The 20,022-nt window shown below is 34.8% G+C and overlaps 1 protein-coding gene across 1 annotated transcript; it reads left to right on the top strand.

Moving 5' to 3' along the window:
* The first annotated feature begins 2,873 nt into the window (after nt 1-2,873).
* LOC131935810 (gamma-aminobutyric acid type B receptor subunit 1) lies at nt 2,874-14,385 on the top strand. The gene is made up of 18 exons (XM_059292476.1): nt 2,874-2,920; nt 3,425-3,880; nt 4,182-4,316; nt 5,106-5,276; nt 5,544-5,645; nt 5,773-5,838; nt 6,035-6,226; nt 6,859-6,998; nt 7,345-7,514; nt 8,138-8,215; nt 8,694-8,844; nt 9,121-9,253; nt 9,895-10,002; nt 10,350-10,554; nt 11,194-11,321; nt 11,757-11,885; nt 12,231-12,371; nt 13,751-14,385. Exons 2-18 carry the CDS (start codon nt 3,644-3,646, stop codon nt 14,027-14,029), a joined length of 2,565 nt encoding a protein of 854 aa, XP_059148459.1. The 5' UTR covers nt 2,874-2,920; nt 3,425-3,643; the 3' UTR covers nt 14,030-14,385.
* The last annotated feature ends 5,637 nt before the right edge of the window (nt 14,386-20,022 follow it).

Below are 20,022 nucleotides of genomic sequence, written 5' to 3'. Positions count from 1 at the left end.
TAACACTTGTCATTCAGTTAGAGCTAGGGAATCAACAATTGTTGAAGATGCTAAACTATGTTTAAAACTAATGGTTAGCACCTGCCACTACACAATGCAGCCTACTGCAGTTTTCTTACAAAAGGATACAATCTCCCAGAGTAACGTGGTCTTTGAATATTGTGTACCTGAAACACAAAACAATCATTTAGCATAAAAAATAGACACTAAGCTGAATAAAGAATGGATCACAACCAAATACCTGAATGCTACTCTATATAAATCAGGGTCTGTAAAAAAACATTAAATTTACCTTGTAAAATTAGATAATTGCTTTAATATTTTTCTACTAAAATAAAAATAATTTATTTAGAATGTGTTATTTGGGAGGTATAGAATAAAAATAACTGCTCATATTACGTAGTGATGTAGCTCTTGAGTAGCCCACCTCTGTTTACAAACCAGAACAACATTGTTTGCATACTATCAAACATTGTCATTGTTATCATATAAATGAAAGAGGAACACACCATTTCTTTAATACTATTTTGTCAGCTCTGGTGCCAGTTTGTGCAGCTATCAACTTCTTCAAGTCTCCTATGGTGTCATCTTCACTTAATAATGTTAAGGAAAATGCAATAAACAGCAAAAAATGTAGTTTCCTGAAGATAAACAGCTTTAAATGATGTATCATTCTATCTGTAGTAAATCTTGTGGAGCATCTTTTGCAACAAATTTTAAAACAGGGCTATTGATATTTGTTCTGTAACTTTTTGTTTTAAAGTTACCAAAAAGGATACTTGCACTTCACCCGCACTTTCTTGCCGAGACGATCATTACAAGTAATTTCTAGCATTTCTTGACAATCTGTCACAGCTTTTCCTTCCAAGTTAATTTATTACCTGAATATTATATGACCATCAAGTTAAAATCATATTTAACATTAATATAGATATTAAAAATGGTGATCTCTAGTACAAGAGGTAATCTCACTGTAGAGCGTGGAAAATATTCTGTAAGTATACTGTGATATATTAGTCTCAAATATTAGGCCTATAGATAACTGAATAATAAACCTAAATCAATGGCTAAATATATCAATATAGGCCAGAAATTAACTTTAAACAGAAGTGTTTGCGAGCAGGATTTGGTATATAAAAAGCGGCCATCTGTAAGTTAGAGTGGCTTCCCCTGAATCTTGCACTATAAGTTTACAATAAAAAAAATAAACAAGATGGCTGCTATAGTAAATGAGCATGGTTGCATCTGTTGGAAACATTGCTAATCTTAGTCTTCATTTATTACTGAAAAGTTTTAATTCAATTGTTTAAAAACAGGTACATGAAACAAGGAAACATTTTCATTTTGGGTAATCTATCGTTTTAGGTACGTAAAATCGCCCGCGACTTGTAATGTGAAAAACAGGTGACTCCTTAAATTTTAATAATTATTTCACATTTTGAGGAGGATTTATGTTTTTTAAAATACAAAAATGTTTCCTTGTTTTATTTATGTACCTGTTTTTAAACAATTGAATTAAAATTTTTCCGTAATAAATGAAGACTAACGATGTTTCCAACAGATGCAACCATGCTCATTTACTATAGCAGCCATCTTGTTTAAGTTTTATTTTTATAAGCTTATAGCGCGAGATTCAGGCGGAAGCCACTCTATTTTACAAATGGCTGCTGTTTATATAGCATTTCTTGCTCTCAGACACTGCTGTTTAAAGTTAATTTCTGGCCTATATCGATATATTTAGCAATTGATTTAGGTTTATTATTCATTTATCTATAATATTTGACACAAACATATGACATTAATTCTATTAAAGCCTTGACAATGAGGTAACGTTTTCGTACATTAATAGCCGCGGGCGATTTTATGTACCCAAAACGATAGATTACCCATTTTTGTATTTTCCAAAACATAAATCCTCCTGAAAATGTGAAATAATTATTAAAATTTAAGGAGTCACCTGTTTTTCACATTAGGCCTACTAGTCGCGGGCGATTTTACGTACCTAAAACGATAGATTACCCTCATGATTATTATTGATTATAGTACTTTTATTGGTATTGTAAGTAATAGCCTAAGTATCTATTAAGTATTGTATTGGTGGGGGGGGGGTAACTAATTAATTTCAATTAATTTGCTGTATCTATGTTAGTGCCAAGAGTAGAGTATTACTATTAATCTATTAATGTGGGATTGCAGATAGACAGTCATTTATTAGATCTAGAATTAAAATGTAATACATTCAACCTGTTAAGTTTATTTTACACTTGTATGTCGGTCTTCTGTTTTCAATGGCTAGACTATTTGCTTTACAATATAATCAGAGTGAAGTCCCCTATTGATAAATAAAAAACTATAACTTAGTTAGTTTCATCAAAAACATTCCTTTATTATTAAAATCAACTAATATTTTATATTTTTTTATATTCGAAATATTTAATATAGGCCCTATATAATATTTAGAATTGGCGTTTACTATTAAGATAATTATCTTGTGATCAAACTACACCTACATTTTATTTCTAGATCTAATGCTTTTCACCGTGGTGGGATTTTTTAAAATCATCAAATTTTCATTTTCAAGCTTAAGCAGAAGTCTTACTGCTTACTCTTAAGGAGCATTGTAAATAAATAAAAGTTCCATTTTATTTTAATATTGCAAAAAAAATCCAATGAATATTAGATTTACACACTTTATTTTTTTTTTAAGGTTTCTTTCCACTTAATGATTTGTGACTTTGCAAACAAAATGCTTTGTTTCCTTATCTCTCATTGTTTTCATTAGAGATAGAGAAAGAAACGAAACGAAGAATTTATAATAATAAATTATGTCCATTGTTCTTTTTTACGAAGTAGATCTAGATCTAGATCTAGTATTCAAAGATCTGAATTACTTTTTGTTTGAATGACCTGTATCCTAAAAGTAAAACTGGTAATATGGAATAAATGTGATGCTTAAGGCTCAATTTAATTTATTTAACTTAGTTAATAATAGTTAAGCCTACGGAATAGGCCTACTGCCTACTACATTTTCTAAAATTACGACTAAAATACGAATGAGTCCAAGTGTCAAGTAACAAGTTGAAGTTGCCACAATTAAATTTTATTATGAAAATATTATGTTAATCTAATCTACTAAGTTAACTACTACTACAGTAGGACTACTAATTATGATTAGGCCTATACTTCAGTTGATACTATTATTATCCTATGTAGTAGTAGTATGTAGTAGATCTAGTAGTACTCTACTACTACTAACAATTGTCACTTTCACTTAACTTACTCTATTTATTATTATTAGGCTACATATTGTTATTATTAGGACACTACTAATAGTAATAGTCTCCAACAGCCTTCAGTTAAAACTTTTATTTCCTCATTTTAAATTATCATTTATGAATGATACTATTTATTAATTTTTAATCAGTTGAGGCTGGGAAACAAGCATCAGAATGACTACAGGTGTCAAATATGTACTATACTACAGTTCAGTAAAGTAGTAACTTAACTGAAATGATAGCTACTAAATAACTAGTGGCATTGGAACTCAATACACAAGACTGAAATATCTTGATTGTTTAGCAGACAAGCCCATGATTGAATTCCAAATCTAAGCAGCTATGCATTAGAAATAAACAAACAACTTATGATGTTCATCATGAAAATCAGCCTCCTCTTGATCCTGTTGCTGCCATCTTCTGGAGATGGACAGACACTGTATAAACAGAAGACACTTACTATAGGGGGTATTTTTCCAATGTCTGGAAGCTGGGCTGGGGGAGTAGGCTGTCTGCCAGCCGTCAAGATGGCGTTGGATGACGTCAACAATCGAACAGACATTTTACCAGAATACAAACTAGAGATGCAATCAGATGATAGTCAGGTAATACTTATCTTTACGTGCTACTGTTGTTTACCTGCCATCTTGTTAAAGTTTGGTCCGTAATTAAATAGCCCTTAGAATGTCTAGAGTGTAGGCTTATGTGTCTATATTAGAGAGAATATAGAAGACGTTAAGATGGATAGGCTTTATTATTAGCTTAAATTTAAACACCATATAAAATTCACTGTATTTTGGGGTATTTGAACTAAACCTAATCTTTTAAAGTAGGCCTGCCTTTATGTTTTTGGCGTTACATGAATTTATAAATTATACTTTAATTATCACATTCTGTTATGTGAAGTGCAAGCCAGGCCTAGGAACTAAAGTCCTGTACAAGCTATTGTATGACAAGCCAACAAAGCTTTTGGTACTGACTGGCTGCAGCATTGTCTCTACTTTTGTTGCTCAAGCAGCTAAGATGTGGAAGTTGGTTGTGGTGAGTCTCTAGTAAATCTTGTACAAGTGCTGGTAGTGCTATACACTGTTGGATCAGGGTATTTTTTCTGTCTGTATCATTATTAAATGGGATGGATTGGCCAAGTGATAGAGAGCTAGACTTGATTGTCTTGAGTTCAAATCCAGGTTAGGATAAAGATATGAATGAACAATAATAAGTTCAATGCACCTTATGAACATTTTTACAAGTACTATCTTGATTGGTTTGTTTTCTGGAGAACTATGATACTATAAGCATTCTCAGTTTCACTGAGATAACTTGCAAGAGAACAAAACATAACATCAACTTTGTCAAGTCAATAGTGTTACTGGTTTGTTGTAGGTTAGATTAGAATAGGTGAGAATAGTCTAGAACATAAGGGAGAGGCATGTGTAAGTTAAGTTTACCCGGGGGGTGTTAATGTATTGTTATTCCAAGGTCGAGTGTGGGTATAAAAGCTGGAGTGAACAATTGTAAGCTGCTGGTTGGTAGCAGCTAGGGTCGAGAGCTTGTGGTGTAATGGTGTGAAAAGGACAAAATAAAGGATTGAAAAGGACCTATTTTAGTGTATGGAGTTGAATGGAAGATCGATCGTAACAAATAGCATTTCAGCTGTCGCAGATGTTATCTAACTTGTTGTCATTAAAACAATATTATTACATTGCATGCTAGCTCAACAAAAAATTAGTTTAAAAGTGAACACTCAGACTACAACATTACTGCAGTCAAACATTTGGTGTTAAAGATTTTGTTTACAAAACATTCAAATTTTTCTTTTGTTCTTGTCAGCTGTCATATGGTGGTAGCTCACCAGCTCTCTCAAACAGAGAAAGGTTCCCCACTTTCTTCCGCACACATCCATCCGCCACTCTTCATAACCCAATCAGGGTTAAAGTTTTTAAACAGTTTGGTTGGAAGAGGATATCCACTATACAGGAAACACAAGAACTCTTTACTTCTGTAAGTTTTCAATCTTGTATTGTTTATTTAACAGTTTTCATCTTAAAATAATTATTTTTTGTTTTTTTTTTGTTTTTCATTTTAGAAATTATTTTTTTTGGAGTCTAACCCACCCCATTATTTTAAACCATTCAAATCTGTATACATTTTTAAAGTTATAGTTGTATCAAAATAAAATAAAAATATTTTGACCAGTTTGTATTAATAAACAATTTTAATGTTTTTTTAAATGGATTTATGTAAACATTCTTCTCAATTCCGACACAGACTATAGAAGACCTGGAAGAGAAAGTGAAAAGTGCTGGCATTGACATTGCTGTAAGGCAGAGCTTCCTCACTGATCCAACTAATGCTGTCAGAAACCTAAAGGTGATCATAATTAAGTCTAATTAAAAAAATACTTTTAATTAATTTTTAAATTTCTTCACTGCTTGGTTAGTGTATAGCATATAATATGTTTGGGTGTTTAAATAATTTTTTCTATGCTTATTGACAGCGCCAAGATGCTCGCATCATTGTAGGTGTTTTTTATGAAGATATGGCAAGACGAGTATTTTGTCAGGTATTTTTCTAGAAATTATTAAGTCACTTGCATAAAAACAGGATTCTATTTTAAAATGTTAAATAATTTTACCCTTCATTTAAGTACACTTTTCGCAAAAAATAAATTGTTACATAAATACTTTAAAAAAAAAGAACTAAATTAAAATTATTTCTAACAATTATCTCTGAACTCTTCAAAATAATCTTTCTTGAAGGCATACAAAGAGAAGCTGTATGGAAAGAAGTATGTGTGGTTTATAATTGGGTGGTACCCAGACAACTGGTACAAGGTCAAGGATGACAGGCACAACTGTACTGTAGAGCAGCTGGAGGAAGCTCTTGAGGGCCACTTCACCACTGAGGCTGTGATGATTCATCAGGAGCCCACCATGACGGATGTGGGGATGGTAGGTCTGGTTTAAAACATGGGGATGGTATGTTTGGTTAAACTCATGGGGATGGTAGGTCTGGATTAAAACATGGGGATGGTATGTTTGGTTAAACACATGGGGATGGTATGTTTGGTTGAACTCAAGGTGATGGTATGTTTGGTTGAACTCATGGGGATGGTATGTTTGGTTGAACTCATGGGGATGGTATGTTTGGTTAAACTGATGGGGATGGTATGTTTGGTTGAACTCATGGAGATGGTATGTTTGGTTAAACTTATGGGGATGGTATGTTTAGTTAAACTCATGTCAATGGTATGTTTGGTTAAACTCATGGCAATGGTATGTTTGGTTAAACTGATGGGATGGTATGTTTGGTTAAACTCATGGGGATGGTATGTTTGGGTTAAACTCATGGGGATGGTAGTTCTGGCTAAACTCACAGTTGAAAATGATATTTGAAATATTCTTCAAGATAAGATTACTTTTGAAACATATGGGGTTGGTAATTTTTAAAATGGATGTGGAATGTATCCTATAGATGATGATGTTGGTAACCAAAGGGGTTATTACCTGTGACAAAAGTTAATTAAAGTAAGTTTTAACTGTTTTGCCATTAGTTTAATCTGACAAATTATTCATGGCTTTAGACTGCGCAACAGTTTACAGAGAGATTGAACAAGATCCTCAACACAACAGACACCAGTCTTATCACTGGGTACCCCGAGGCCCCCCTGGCTTACGATGCTGTATGGGCAGTGGCGCATGCCTTTAACAAGACGGCCACGCAGTAATGGTTTTTATTAGAGATTTTAGAATTTACGTTATCTATAGTTGACTATAATTATAGAGATATTGTGAAAATATTATAAGTTATATATTTAAAAAATGTAGACTTAAGAAGAATTTCATAGGTTTTTCAAAATTGTTAAATTTTGTAACTCTGTGTTTTCCATATATAAAAGTGTGTTATTTTAACATAATATAGTTGTAATATTTTCCCTTGTTGAAGTAATGATATGGAATTTATTTATTTTTTATTATGTGTATTATTACTATGTTTATTATATTTATTATGTTTATGTGTATTAAAACATTTCAATAGTTACAAGTAACGTGTAAAATTTAATTTAAAGGCTTGCAGAAAGGGGAATGAAGCTTGAAGATTTTGACTACTACAATGAAGATATAACAAATGCTATCTACAACGCCATGAACTCAACCAAGTTCCTAGGGATCTCTGGCAATGTGGCCTTCTCTGCTAAAGGGGACAGAATAGCCTGGACACAAATAGAGCAGTTTATCAGTGAGTTTATCACACTATTTTAGTCATTGTAGCCCACTATTTTAGTCATTGTATCCCACTATTTTAGTCATTGTAGCAACTCGTGCTAAAGAAAATTCTTAAAGGAAATGGCAACTCATTCAAATGTTAATTCTATGTATTCTAAAACTTAATATGAGACAAAAAAAATTTTTTAAAAGAAAAAAGACAATGTTTGTGTTGTTTCAAGTTGTTTGTGTCTCAAATTGGGAGTGTACGATGTATGTGTTTTTTGTTTCAGATGGGTCCTATGTCAAACTGGGAGTAAATGATGTATATGTTTCTTGTTTCAGATGGGTCCTATGTCAAACTTGGAGTGTACGATGTATGTGTTTCTTGTTTCAGATGGGTCCTATGTCAAACTGGGAGTAAATGATGTATATGTTTCTTGTTTCAGATGGGTCCTATGTCAAACTTGGAGTGTACGATGTATGTGTTTCTTGTTTCAGATGGGTCCTATGTCAAACTGGGAGTAAATGATGTATATGTTTCTTGTTTCAGATGGGTCCTATGTTAAACTTGGAGTGTACGATGTATGTGTTTCTTGTTTCAGATGGGTCCTATGTCAAACTGGGAGTAAATGATGTATATGTTTCTTGTTTCAGATGGGTCCTATGTCAAACTTGGAGTGTACGATGCTGTGGCTGACAACCTTACGTGGTACAGAAAAGAAAAATGGCTAGGTATTTATAGTTGCTCATCTCTGTAGTTTTGTAGATTATAGTTACTCAAAGTAATCGCCATTCAAATAGTTAGTAAGGGTCAGAGTCAAAGGCCTTAATGACCAATGATAAGTTGACATTGTATAATTAATTGTGTTGGAGAAAAACTCTTTCATCATTACATTTAAGAACAAAGAAATAAGGGTTCAATTATTTTAAAACTATTTTTATCTCCCCTCCTCCTGATCTTCACTCAACACCACAAATAGCCACTCCCCCCAAATATTGTTACAGCTTGGCTTATTTGCCCCCTCAATATGGCAATTTTTTTTAAAAATATTGACAAAAGTCTGTAAATTGAAAATGCAAAATAATAGCAAAAATTCGGATTATAAGATTATGTCTTTAAAAACAAGAGTGTTATCACACATTTGAAAATTGATTGAAAGCAGATGTATTTTTTATATATGTACTGGTTTACTAAACACAATTTTTTTAGGTGGCCGCCCCCCACCTGACCACACCCAAGTACTGGATGATTTGAGAGTAGTCTCCCATACCCTGTACTTCTCTATGTGTGGTTTGGCTGGTGTAGGCATCCTGGCAGGAATCTTGTGCCTGATATTTAATCACACCAACAGGAACAGGCAGTAGGTTCCATCTTTTACATCTTCAGCTTTGGTTACTCATTTAATTAAATTAATGTGGATGATAATTATCTTAGCTAATCTATTCAGTGTAATCTGTCTTTTTAATTTATTAAATTAAAGGTAAATTTAAATTTAATTGTAAAATGTATATATATATATATATATATATATATATATATATATATATATATATATATATATATATATATATATATATATAATATGTATGGTGGTATCCTTGATTATTTTGAACTTGACTGAGAACTTTGTGTGTAGGTGTGTGGCGTTCTCCCAGCCTGCAATAAACAACCTAACAGTTGTTGGGTGCATGATCTGCCTGGGTTGTATCATTTTACTTGGTCTGGATGGCAAGTTTGTACCTGCCCACACCTACCCTGTTGTGTGCCAGGTTAGTTCCTTGATGCAAGGGCAAAACAGGAATTTTTGTTTTCACTACAGTTGTTTATGTTTAGCTGTATTGGTTCATCATCTTTTCCTGTTCGTGCCAAACACACATGGGGCAGATGGTGTAGAGTTCATCTGTTTCAGAGAGCTCAGCATATGAAGGGATAATGTGATTAGCACTATGCACAGCCACCTTTGCTTTCCCTAACCTGAGTTAGGTACCCATCAGAGCTTGGTGGACTCAGAGGCGTTCTACTGACTTGAAAATGGATTCGAACTCGAGGCTCTCGGGTTAGCAGTCTAGCTCTCTACTGCTAAGCCACGCTGTCCCATTGATTAATGTATTGATAAATAACATCTAACTTTAAGTTGAGTACTTGACTGTACTTAGGGCAGAATGAGGGTTTATCTGGGTTTTTTTTTTACCTTGGTATTTAAAAGATTATGTGGTTAGGAATATACCTTTCGACCTTCACTTTCTGTGAGAGGAGGTAACATTCAGAGCAGGGTGGACCCTGGGATTTGATACATACTTGAATATTTGGTTACGGTTAAGGTAGTAGCCGTTTGCAATGCAATGTAACTCTTTTTGTAGCTGAGGGGTTTTCCTTGCTCACTTTGTCAGCATTTGTCCGTCTTTTTAAGGTGCGGGCCTGGTTGTTGTCTATTGGGTTCACACTCAGCTATGGATCCATGTTTTCCAAAATTTGGACTGTCCATCAGATGACCACAACTCGCAAAAAAGAGAGGACAGTAAGTCTTGGATGTGATTTCTTTTGTTAACTTTGATCGTTTGGTAAGGTTAAACTTTTTAATTAATTAATTTTATAACTTAGAAGATGTTCTGTAAATACTAGGAAATTGTATTAATTTAAACAATTTATTCTGTTTTATTAAAATTCATGTTTAAATAGAGATAATTTTAAGCAAGACATGTAGACTGTTCTTATATAGAAACTGTTACTAAAAATTCAAGTTTAGGTAATTTTTTTGTTTTACACAAGATATTTTCTGTTTACACATGAACTTGAAAGCCCCAGATTTTTAAAAAATACAGCTTAAAATTATAATTTTTGAATACAATTTTTTTTTGTACTCAGGGTGTCCAGATTTGGGAGCTGTTTACCGTCCTGGCAATTTTGGTTCTGCTGGATGTGGGTGTGCTGACAGCCTGGCAAGTCTTGGACCCCCTGCAGCGAAGGCTGGAAACGTTTGCCAGAATTCAACCCGTCAACTCTGAGGAGGACATTGAACTCCGACCCCAGCTTGAACACTGTCACTCTGAAAACCTGAACATTTGGTTGGGTAAGTTGGTCATTTTATACCTTCAGCTCACTCTGTTTAGTTGGTCATTGTACATTTGCTCCTGCGTTGTGATTTGTTGATCAGTTAATATCTAGCACTGACTCAGTCTTTATATTGTATTACTATCAGACTGTGTTGCTTGATAAAGATCATGTTTCTTGCTTTAAAAATATGATCTATATTTTACTAATTTAAAAAAGTTTGATTTCTATTGTATGCTTTAATTTTACTGATTTTACTTTGATGAATTTTTTTCAACAATTTTACTAATTATGTAAGCCTTATGTGTAGCAAATAATACTGCATGTACAAAGTGTTTATTTCCAAAATATCATGACCGCCATATTTATATCCAAGTAAACTTTACAGCACATCCATTAAAGAACTTTTAAAATGTTCTCAATACTGCTTGCACTTGACATTGCTCAATTATTTGAAGCAGTACAACGTTAATAAAAACAAAAAAATCTTGCCGTTTGTTGCAAGTTTGAATCTGGAAGTCACATAATTAAAGTAATTATGACCAGGACTGAGCTTAGTTTAAGTATTGATGGAACCTCGACTCACCTATATCAGCTACACACCTGGAAAGTTCTATAATGCAAAAAGTTCTATAACTTAACTGACACTCTCTGCCAGGTGTTCTGTTTGGATACAAAGGGATCCTGCTCATTTTTGGCATTTTCCTGGCATATGAGACCCGCAGTGTGAAGCTGAAGCAGGTCAATGACTCCAGGTTTGTGGGCATGAGCATCTACAATGTGGTGGTGAGTATCCAAAGGTCAGGGGTCAACTTGTTTAGAATTTACTATCGTCAAAGTAGTTTTATGTAGTTTAGTGTTTTCAAAAAGTGGCTTATCTTAGCAGTGGTAGGAAATAAAAGTCAATTGAAAACTAAGTTCAGACGAAAAAAACATGTGGAAAATCACTTGTGGCTCAATCATTGTTTACAAGAATGTCTCAATATTTATTTTAAAAAAAAAAATTGTTTCGTACTTTTGTTTTTTATAACCTTAGGTTTGTGTCAATAGGGCTGTAATTTGTTCCATATCAAATTAAATTAGTAGCAAACTGAGTGACGAAAGTAAATGTTTCTTTGAATCTTGTATTGCTTATAAAAATATTTTTTTTGTATATATTATTTTTTTTATTTTATTGAAAGACCCCAGGTTTAAATGTAATTTTGTTTTTTACAACCTCAGGTTTTGTGCGTCATCACGGCTCCGATTTCTCTCATCATTGGCAACCAGGAAGACGCCACATTTGCTTTTGTGTCCCTGGCCATAATCCTCTGCAGTTTTCTGTCCATGGGACTCATCTTTGTTCCCAAGGTAAACACAGTTGCCATGTAGCGTGGCCACACCCTCCATTGAAACACTCAGGTGTCATATACCTTAGCCACAACCTCCATTGAAACACTCAGGTGTCATATAGCCTGGCCACACCCTCCATTGAAACACTCAGGTGTCATATACCTTAGCCACACCCTCCATTGAAACACTCAGGTGTCATGTAGCGTGGCCACACCCTCCACTGAAATACTCAGGTGTCATATACTTTGGCCACATCCTCCATTGAAATACTCAGGTGTCATATAGCCTGGCCACACCCTCCATTGAAACATTTTTTACATGACTCTAATATAGCACTAATACACATTTTTAAAAAATTTCTAGCTGAAGGAAATAATCCAGCACCCCCAGCGAGATGGTCAAGAGGTCAAGAGTCTGACTGACTCACTGGTCAGCAGGGAGGAGGAGGAGCGTCACCAGAAGCTGCTGGGGGAGAATGAGCACCTGAAGAAACAGATTGCTGAGGTGAGGCTTGATGTTTCAGTTGGATTTTGTAACTCTCTGTTTCATGAGAATTAGTGACTTACTGTTTCAAGAGAATTAGTGACTCACTGTTTCATGAGAATTAGTGACTCACTGTTTCATAAGAATTAGTGACTTACTGTTTTATGAGAATTAGAGACTCACTGTTTTATGAGAATTAGTGACTCACTGTTTTATGAGAATTAGTGACTCACTGTTTTATGACAATTAGTGACTCACTGTTTCATGAGAATTAGTGACTCACTGTTTTATGAGAATTAGTGACTCTGTTTCATAAGAATTAGTGACTCAATGTTTCATGAGAATTAATGACTCACTGTTTTATGAGAATTAGTGACTCTCTGTTTCATGAGAATTAGTGACTCTGTTTCATAAGAATTAGTGACTCACTGTTTTATGAGAATTAGTGACTCACTGTTTCATGAGAATTAGTGACTCTCTGTTTATGAGAATTAGTGACTCTGTTTCATAAGAATTAGTGACTCAATGTTTCATGAGAATTAGTGACTCACTGTTTTATGAGAATTAGTTACTCTCTGTTTCATGAGAATTAGTGACTCTGTTTCATGAGAATTAGTGACTCTGTTTCATAAGAATTAGTGACTCACTGTTTTATGAGAATTAGTGACTCACTGTTTCATGAGAATTAGTGACTTTCTGTTTTATGAGAATTAGTGACTCTGTTTCATAAGAATTAGTGACTCAATGTTTCATGAGAATTAGTGACTCACAGTTTTATGAGTATTAGTGACTCTCTGTTTCATGAGAATTAGTGACTCTGTTTCATAAGAATTAGTGACTCAATGTTTCATGAGAATTAGTGACTCACTGTTTTATGAGAATTAGTGACTCTCTGTTTCATGAGAATTAGTGACTCTGTTTCATAAGAATTAGTGACTCACTGTTTCATGAGAATTGGTGACTCACTGTTTCATGAGAATTAGTGACTCACTGTTTCATGAGAATTAGTGACTCACTGTTTTATGAGAATTAGTGACTCACTGTTTCATGAGAATTAGTGACTCACTGTTTCATGAGAATTAGTGACTCACTGTTTTATGAGAATTAGTGACTCACCATTTCAATCTCCTAAATCATTTTCTGTGAGTTTTCAGTGGGTAATGAAAATTTTAACTTTATACTTTCTTATATATTGTGGAGGAACTGCTTAAATCATGACTTGAATCTCTCTTAGAACAAAATTATTTATTTTATTCAGCTTATGTCTTGTCCTCCATCTATGATTTTAAATATAACCGTTATGAAATTTGAAAGACCACAATATACCACATCACATAAAATCTATATTTAATTAGAACTAAAATCCCGTGTCATATTTAAAACCAACACTCTATTGACAGATGGAGGATCGCATCCGAGATCTGAACCAGAAGCTACAGGAGAGGGCCAGACAAAGGACCACAGGCAACAACGTCAACAAGGCTAACTCCAACAAGGTCGTCATCGTTGACCCACTTTTGGCTGACACCAGGGCCGAGTGTGACACGTCCAGGGACTCGGACCTGACCCCCCAGTCCTCCCCGGCCAGAGCTGAGGTCGTTGTGACCCACGATCTGATAGAGTCCAGTCCAGTCGTCGCTGATGCTAGTTCTTGTGCGGAGGAAGACAAAAATTTTTAGGTCATTTTAGCCCTAATTACCTAATTTTGACCCTAATCCTAACCCAGTGGTTGCTAATGCTAGCTTTAGTATGGAGGAAAATAAAATATTTTAAGTCTCTACTTTTAGCCCTAAACCCCAAATTTTGGCCCTAATCCTAACCCAGTGGCTGCTGATGTTAGGATTCTTATTTGGATTAAGACAAAAGTTTCTAATGCTAAATCAGCCCTGCCTGTGTTTCAAAACACTTTGCATTTAGTTTTAATGCATTTTTGTTTCGATCAACCCACTCCTCATTCCTGATATGAAATGGCATTCCTATGTTATAGAGATCATTTATTACGGCTTCAACTGAAATAAACTTATTTAAGCACATGAAAAAGCTAACGAGTTCAGTTAAAAAAAAAATCAGTGATCCACAAATAGTTAAATTCTATCTACGATTTTTATGTTAAAGAATATTTTATGATGATTGTATATTGGTTTTTAATTTTTTATTAATCATTGTTGTGTGTAGCAATGATGCAGTTATAATTCAAATAAATATATTTTAATGGTGTTTTGAATTTAAAAAAAACATCTTTTTTCTTCCTTATACAATTATGTTGTGTTCAATGTGAAACAATTGTCTACATATCTCCTTTTTACAGTATTATAATATGTGATATTCATTTGGGTGATATTTAAAAAGTTTATTTTAAAACAATAAAACTCCAGTATTTTATTTTATTGTTGTGGATAAGCAAATGTTGCTGGCAACATATTTCATCTAGTCATGCTAGAGATGAGCTTCACCATCTGTTTGAAGCCATCTCTACTTTTTAAACTGGACAGCGTACCTCAGACATAACAAACTGAATTGATTATTGTTTTGAAGGATATACTTTTTATTTCTTCATTGATGCATTTATTTTTTATTTTGTTTGTATATAATCAGCTGATGTATTTAATTTTTTTTTTTTACATGTGCTTTTTATTGTTACTTTAATTTAAAATACACTTAATAAATTACCACATTCCATGTTGGTATAACCACCCCAATCAACCTTAAAAATATTGTTAGTTGACTGCTAGCGACAAGCCAGTTATATATTTTAATCTTTATTGACAAGTTAAATAAATCAAGTGTTTAGTTAATACATACACAGAACATTGAATTCTTTCATGGTCTTATAGTATTGAAGAGTACTTATACGTTTTTATAGACTGAGATTTTACCGAGCTGAAATCCAGATAATGTAAATATCTATTTTATTTTTAATTTTAAATATACTTTTTTTTGTAAAAAATATTTTTTCAACTTAGAACACAGCAGTGATATCCATTTATAAATGATTTGTTGGTACAGTAAATTAGCGACCTTCTTTCTCGTATGTCAACTGTGACCAAATACTCTGGTTTTAGTTTAGCCTCAGTAATTGCTAAAAATGTTGTGATATTGTAGTTTTGTGATCAGTTTTACAGTTTGTGTAGACAATAAATTCATGTAAATGTTAGCTTGTGTTGCTGATTGACTTTCAAAAACTGTTGGATGTGTGTGTTGGCTGGAGAGTTGAGTTGTGATAGAGAGGGTGGAGTAGAGCTGTTATGTGGTAGTAGTTGGACACGGGTGTCTGCAAGACATGGTGTTGGTAGACCTCGGGATATGGTAGTGGTGTTGGCAAGGTGTTGGTGTTGGCAAGGTGTTGGCAAGGTGTTGGTGATGGTGTTGGCAAGATGTTGGTGATGGTGTTGGTGATGGTGTTGGCAAGGTGTTGGTGTTGGTGTTGGCAAGGTGTTGGTGATGGTGTTGGTGATGGTGTTGGCAAGGTGTTGGTGTTGGCAAGGTGTTGGTGATGGTGTTGGCAAGGTGTTGGTGATGGTGTTGGCAAGGTGTTGGTGATGGTGTTGGCAAGGTGTTGGTGATGGTGTTGGCAAGGTGTTGGTCATGGTGTTGGCAAGGTGTTGGTGTTGGCAAGGCGTTGGCGATGGTGTTGGCAAGGTGTTGGTGTTGGCAAGGTGTTGGTGTTGGCAAGGTGTTGGTGATGGTGTTCGCAAGGTGTTGGTGATGGTGTTGGCAAGGTGTTGGTGTTGGCAAGGTGTTGGTGTTGGCAAGGTGTTGGTGATGGTGTTGGCAAGGTGTTGGTGATGGTGTTGGCAAGGTGTTGGTGATGGTGTTGGCAAGGTGTTGGTGATGGTGTTGGCAAGGTGTTGGTGATGGTGTTGGCAAGGTGTTGGTGATGGTGTTGGCAAGGTGTTGGTGATGGTGTTGGCAAGGTGTTGGTGATGGTGATGGCAGGGTGTTGGTGATGGTGTTGGCAGGGCTGGGGTGATGGTGTTAGTGTTGGCAGGGCTGGGCTGGGGTGTCTGCAAGAGTCGAATGTTAGCATGACTGAGGTGTTGGTGTTGGGGCGGGTCTGGGGTGTTTCAATAAAATCACAATAAAATATATACAAAAAATCTTTTTAAATGCACTACATCATTCAAAGAAAAATACACCTTCGTCACACTATTCACTACTAACCCTTGCTGAAGTATGTTTAGTAATGAATTTTTGAAATCCTAACATAATAGATTTAACATTTCATAAAGTCAACTTAAATTTTGTAATTTAAAGTCACAGCTTTTGGATTATTGTTTCATCATCTGGACTACACAATGGTGTATGACAAGAAAGTGATCCTTTAAAACTGGCAGAGAGATTAATGCTCACTGATGCATCACCGATGCTCACTGACGTGATACGGATTAGCGTTCAATAAATGCTTGAAAATGCAAACAACATTGAATCACGTTTGAGTACACACTAATGACAAATTTAATTAGTAAAGGCTAATTAATCACGGCACTGGGTGTAATTATTTATCTTGTTAAACTGAATGTAAACAAAACTTCTTTGTACCGTCGACACCACGCTAAAATATCAACACATACTTATTTTTAATTGGCTAAAATTTAATTTCACAGCCAATTAGTTTACTTAAATTATTTAATTGCCTAAATTTTAATTTGTCTACAACAAATTAATCAATTTGACACTAATTGCGTAGTAAACTAAATTCTGAGGTCAATTAAGTACTACCTTTCTAATTATCAATGCCGTGTAATTGGTATAAATACAGACTATTTTTAGCAGTTCGATTTCAACGATTTTTTTTCGTTACATATAAAAAAAATTCCCCTTTAAGACAAAACGTATAGTCTTGCTGCTGACGAAAGTGTTTGAACCAGGGACTTGATAAAGTTTACAAAACAACGGTGATTTGGGACAGAATTATCGGTTAGTTTGTGAACTTAACAGACATTGTTTTATTGTAGATGGTATTGTTGATGTTGCTTATCAAATCCTAGATAAAGATCAATAGTAAGCCTTTGGAAGTTCTTAAGACATCTTATGAATTTCTTAAGACATCTTATAAGTTTTATTTAGTTCGCAAAGTCTGTTTGTTTGGTGGGTTCGTGGCAAGTCTTGTAACTCAATGTTGACCCACTTCTAATGCAGCCATTTCGTTCTAACTTCCCATATACGTTCTTATTCGACTACAATAAAACATATCTAATTTACAATAGAACAAGACATTAACTAGTCGATAAAATTTAATGAAAAAGATTACTAAATTCAATAAGGGGAGTTAACCGGCTAAACAAGAAGGGATGGATAACTGTTTTAGAGATAAGCTACTAGTCGGGTTTTACCGCTAATATTTTTAGTCGTAGACTGTGTAGTGCTCATTGAGAACAGTGATTCTTAACCTTTTTGGAGCGCTTCTAAATAGGAAAAATACAATATTTTTTTTTTCAAATTCAAAATATAGGTGTGTATTTTACTAGTGAACAAAATGTACCGTTCATCAACACTGTGTAAAAAGAAAAAATCTTTAAAAAATATGATTTTCACACAAAAACAAAATAATGAATATTTTCTGCCAATCAGTGTGACTTCTGTTGTTGCCTTTCAGACACCAGTTCAGAAATGCGCGGCTTCACCTTAAATTCAACGAGCATTATGTTCTTATATTTTCCATCTCCATGCAGCTTAAGGGGGCAGTATCACCCAAACTAAGGGAGGAAAACAAAAATATTCACACAAAAAAACTATTCGACATACATATATCAAAATTGCACAGCAGTAGTAATATTTCTTATGCTATAATACAGTATATAAATTGCAGGGTATATGTATAGCAACATATTTGCAAAAAATTATTTTGTTAATATTTTATTACATTTTGAATTTTTTTTGTAAACAATTTTCCGAAACCATAAGTAAAGTACTTAAAATTTGGTATAAACATTCCTGGCGATCGTCATAAGTACATTCATACAATTCTAATAAGAGATAAAGTTTTAGCAAATTTCTAAGTTAAACTTTTTTGGTCTGACCTTGAAAAATACTAAAAATTTCAAAATTTGTTTCAATGGATATCTTCTAGTTCCAGCGATAGGCTATCCCAGGGGTCGGCAAACTTTTGAAGCGGAAGAGCCAAAAGTTACAATTTTCAAAATTTCCCCGATTTTAAAGAGCCACTAACATTTTTTTAATTTCAAATATTTTAATTTTTTATTAAGATTAGTAGTATTTGTTCAAGGAGCCGCATCTTGATATCAAAAGAGCCGCATACGGCTCGCGAGCCGCAGGTTGCCGACCCCTGGGCTATCCTGTTATGCATCTCCCAGTGTATATTCAGCAGGAAGGGCCTAAATCAGGGGTCTCCAAACTTTTCAGCCCGAGGGCCGCATTAACTATCAAATATCAGTTCGGGGGCCAGAGTTTCTTTAAGGCATCTCTTCAGGGTCGTGGCGCCCCTCCCCCCCCCCCCCCCGCCGATGAATGTCTACCACCGCCCCCCCCCCAACGAAATATAATTTATATAGAAATATATACAAATTTCAAGTGTCCACCCCCCCCTCAAATTGTACTTCGCGTATTTCCTTCTTGAAAATGTTTGTTCACACAGCATGTTGTTCGAACATTTGAAAGGTACTTTGATGCAAATGTTAGGAAAGTCTTCCTTGTGCAAAAACGTACGAAAACCCATCCGCCCTTCTTTGAACGTGTCTCTAAGGAGGTCATTTTCTTGCAATTCAATGACCTCCAGCTGCAGTTCATCTTTGCAACTGGCCACATTTGCTTCAAATGGGCTTTGAAACAGTCTCACTTCTTCTGCCTTTGAATCCAAGTCAGAAAACCGCTTCTGAAACTGCAGCTGGAGGTCTTTGATGATCTCGTATCTAAATGACGTGGGGAACTCGGTGGTTGCTTCAGCCGTAAAGACCTTGCACTGCTGAAAGTGTGTCAAGTTGTTAGCCTGTATTTGCACAAAAAACATGGCAAGTTTGTATATCTAAAGGCCTTTAGGTGGGTGTATAGATCAGAAACTAGATTTCACTCTCTTGCCGTTTTAGGTTCAGAAAAATTAAATGACTAGTTATGTCTGCAGCAGAGGCCAATTTCTATACCCACTCTTCATCAGACAATAACGGCTGTGACTTGCTTTTACTATCAGGAAGTCACCTATTTATTTTCTTACTCTGCTCAGAATTTTCTCGCAAAAATCTTACTGATGTGAAATATGGTAATCTTGCTATTTTGTGTTTGTCTCTGAACTATCTATGGTCAGATATCCTCTTTGGTAACAGTGTCATACATTATATGTAGGGAAGCCAGCTTTTGTGTTATGTTCATGTCTTCATCCACACCTCTAATGAACACAAACAGAGAGGTGGAACAGCTGTCCAGCGACTCTTCCATTGAATTTTTTGCTATTTGAGTCGCAATGTTTTCACCAATGTCTGCAACACGGCGAGTGATTGTATTTGCACACAAAGCTACATTTCAAATAGTTTTGAATTTTCTGTGCAAAGCTCCTCAGCCACCTCCAACAAACATTTATTCAGTGGACAAAAAGATCGTCGCGGGCCGGATAAAATCATGCGGCCCGCGGGCCGTAGTTTGGAGACCCCTGGCCTAAATGTTGGAAAACCGCAGCCACAAATTACTTAGTAAAAAATTTTTGGTTAAATTATTTATAAAA

The sequence above is a fragment of the Physella acuta genome, unplaced genomic scaffold (genome assembly GCF_028476545.2).
Source record: "Physella acuta isolate Inbredline_101_S28 unplaced genomic scaffold, ASM2847654v3 ptg000013l, whole genome shotgun sequence".
Lineage (NCBI taxonomy): Eukaryota > Metazoa > Mollusca > Gastropoda > Physidae > Physella > Physella acuta.
Note: the sequence above shows the minus strand (reverse complement) of the source record. Positions and strands in the feature narration are given on the sequence as shown.

Bases quoted from the DNA above. Each gene is read 5' to 3' on its own strand.
- LOC131935810 (XM_059292476.1), top strand. From the start codon at position 3,644: ATGATGTTCATCATGAAAATCAGCCTCCTCTTGATCCTGTTGCTGCCA. The intron at 3,881-4,181 runs GTAATACTTATC...TGTTATGTGAAG, and splicing joins TGCAATCAGATGATAGTCAG to TGCAAGCCAGGCCTAGGAAC. The intron at 5,646-5,772 runs GTGATCATAATT...GCTTATTGACAG, and splicing joins ATGCTGTCAGAAACCTAAAG to CGCCAAGATGCTCGCATCAT.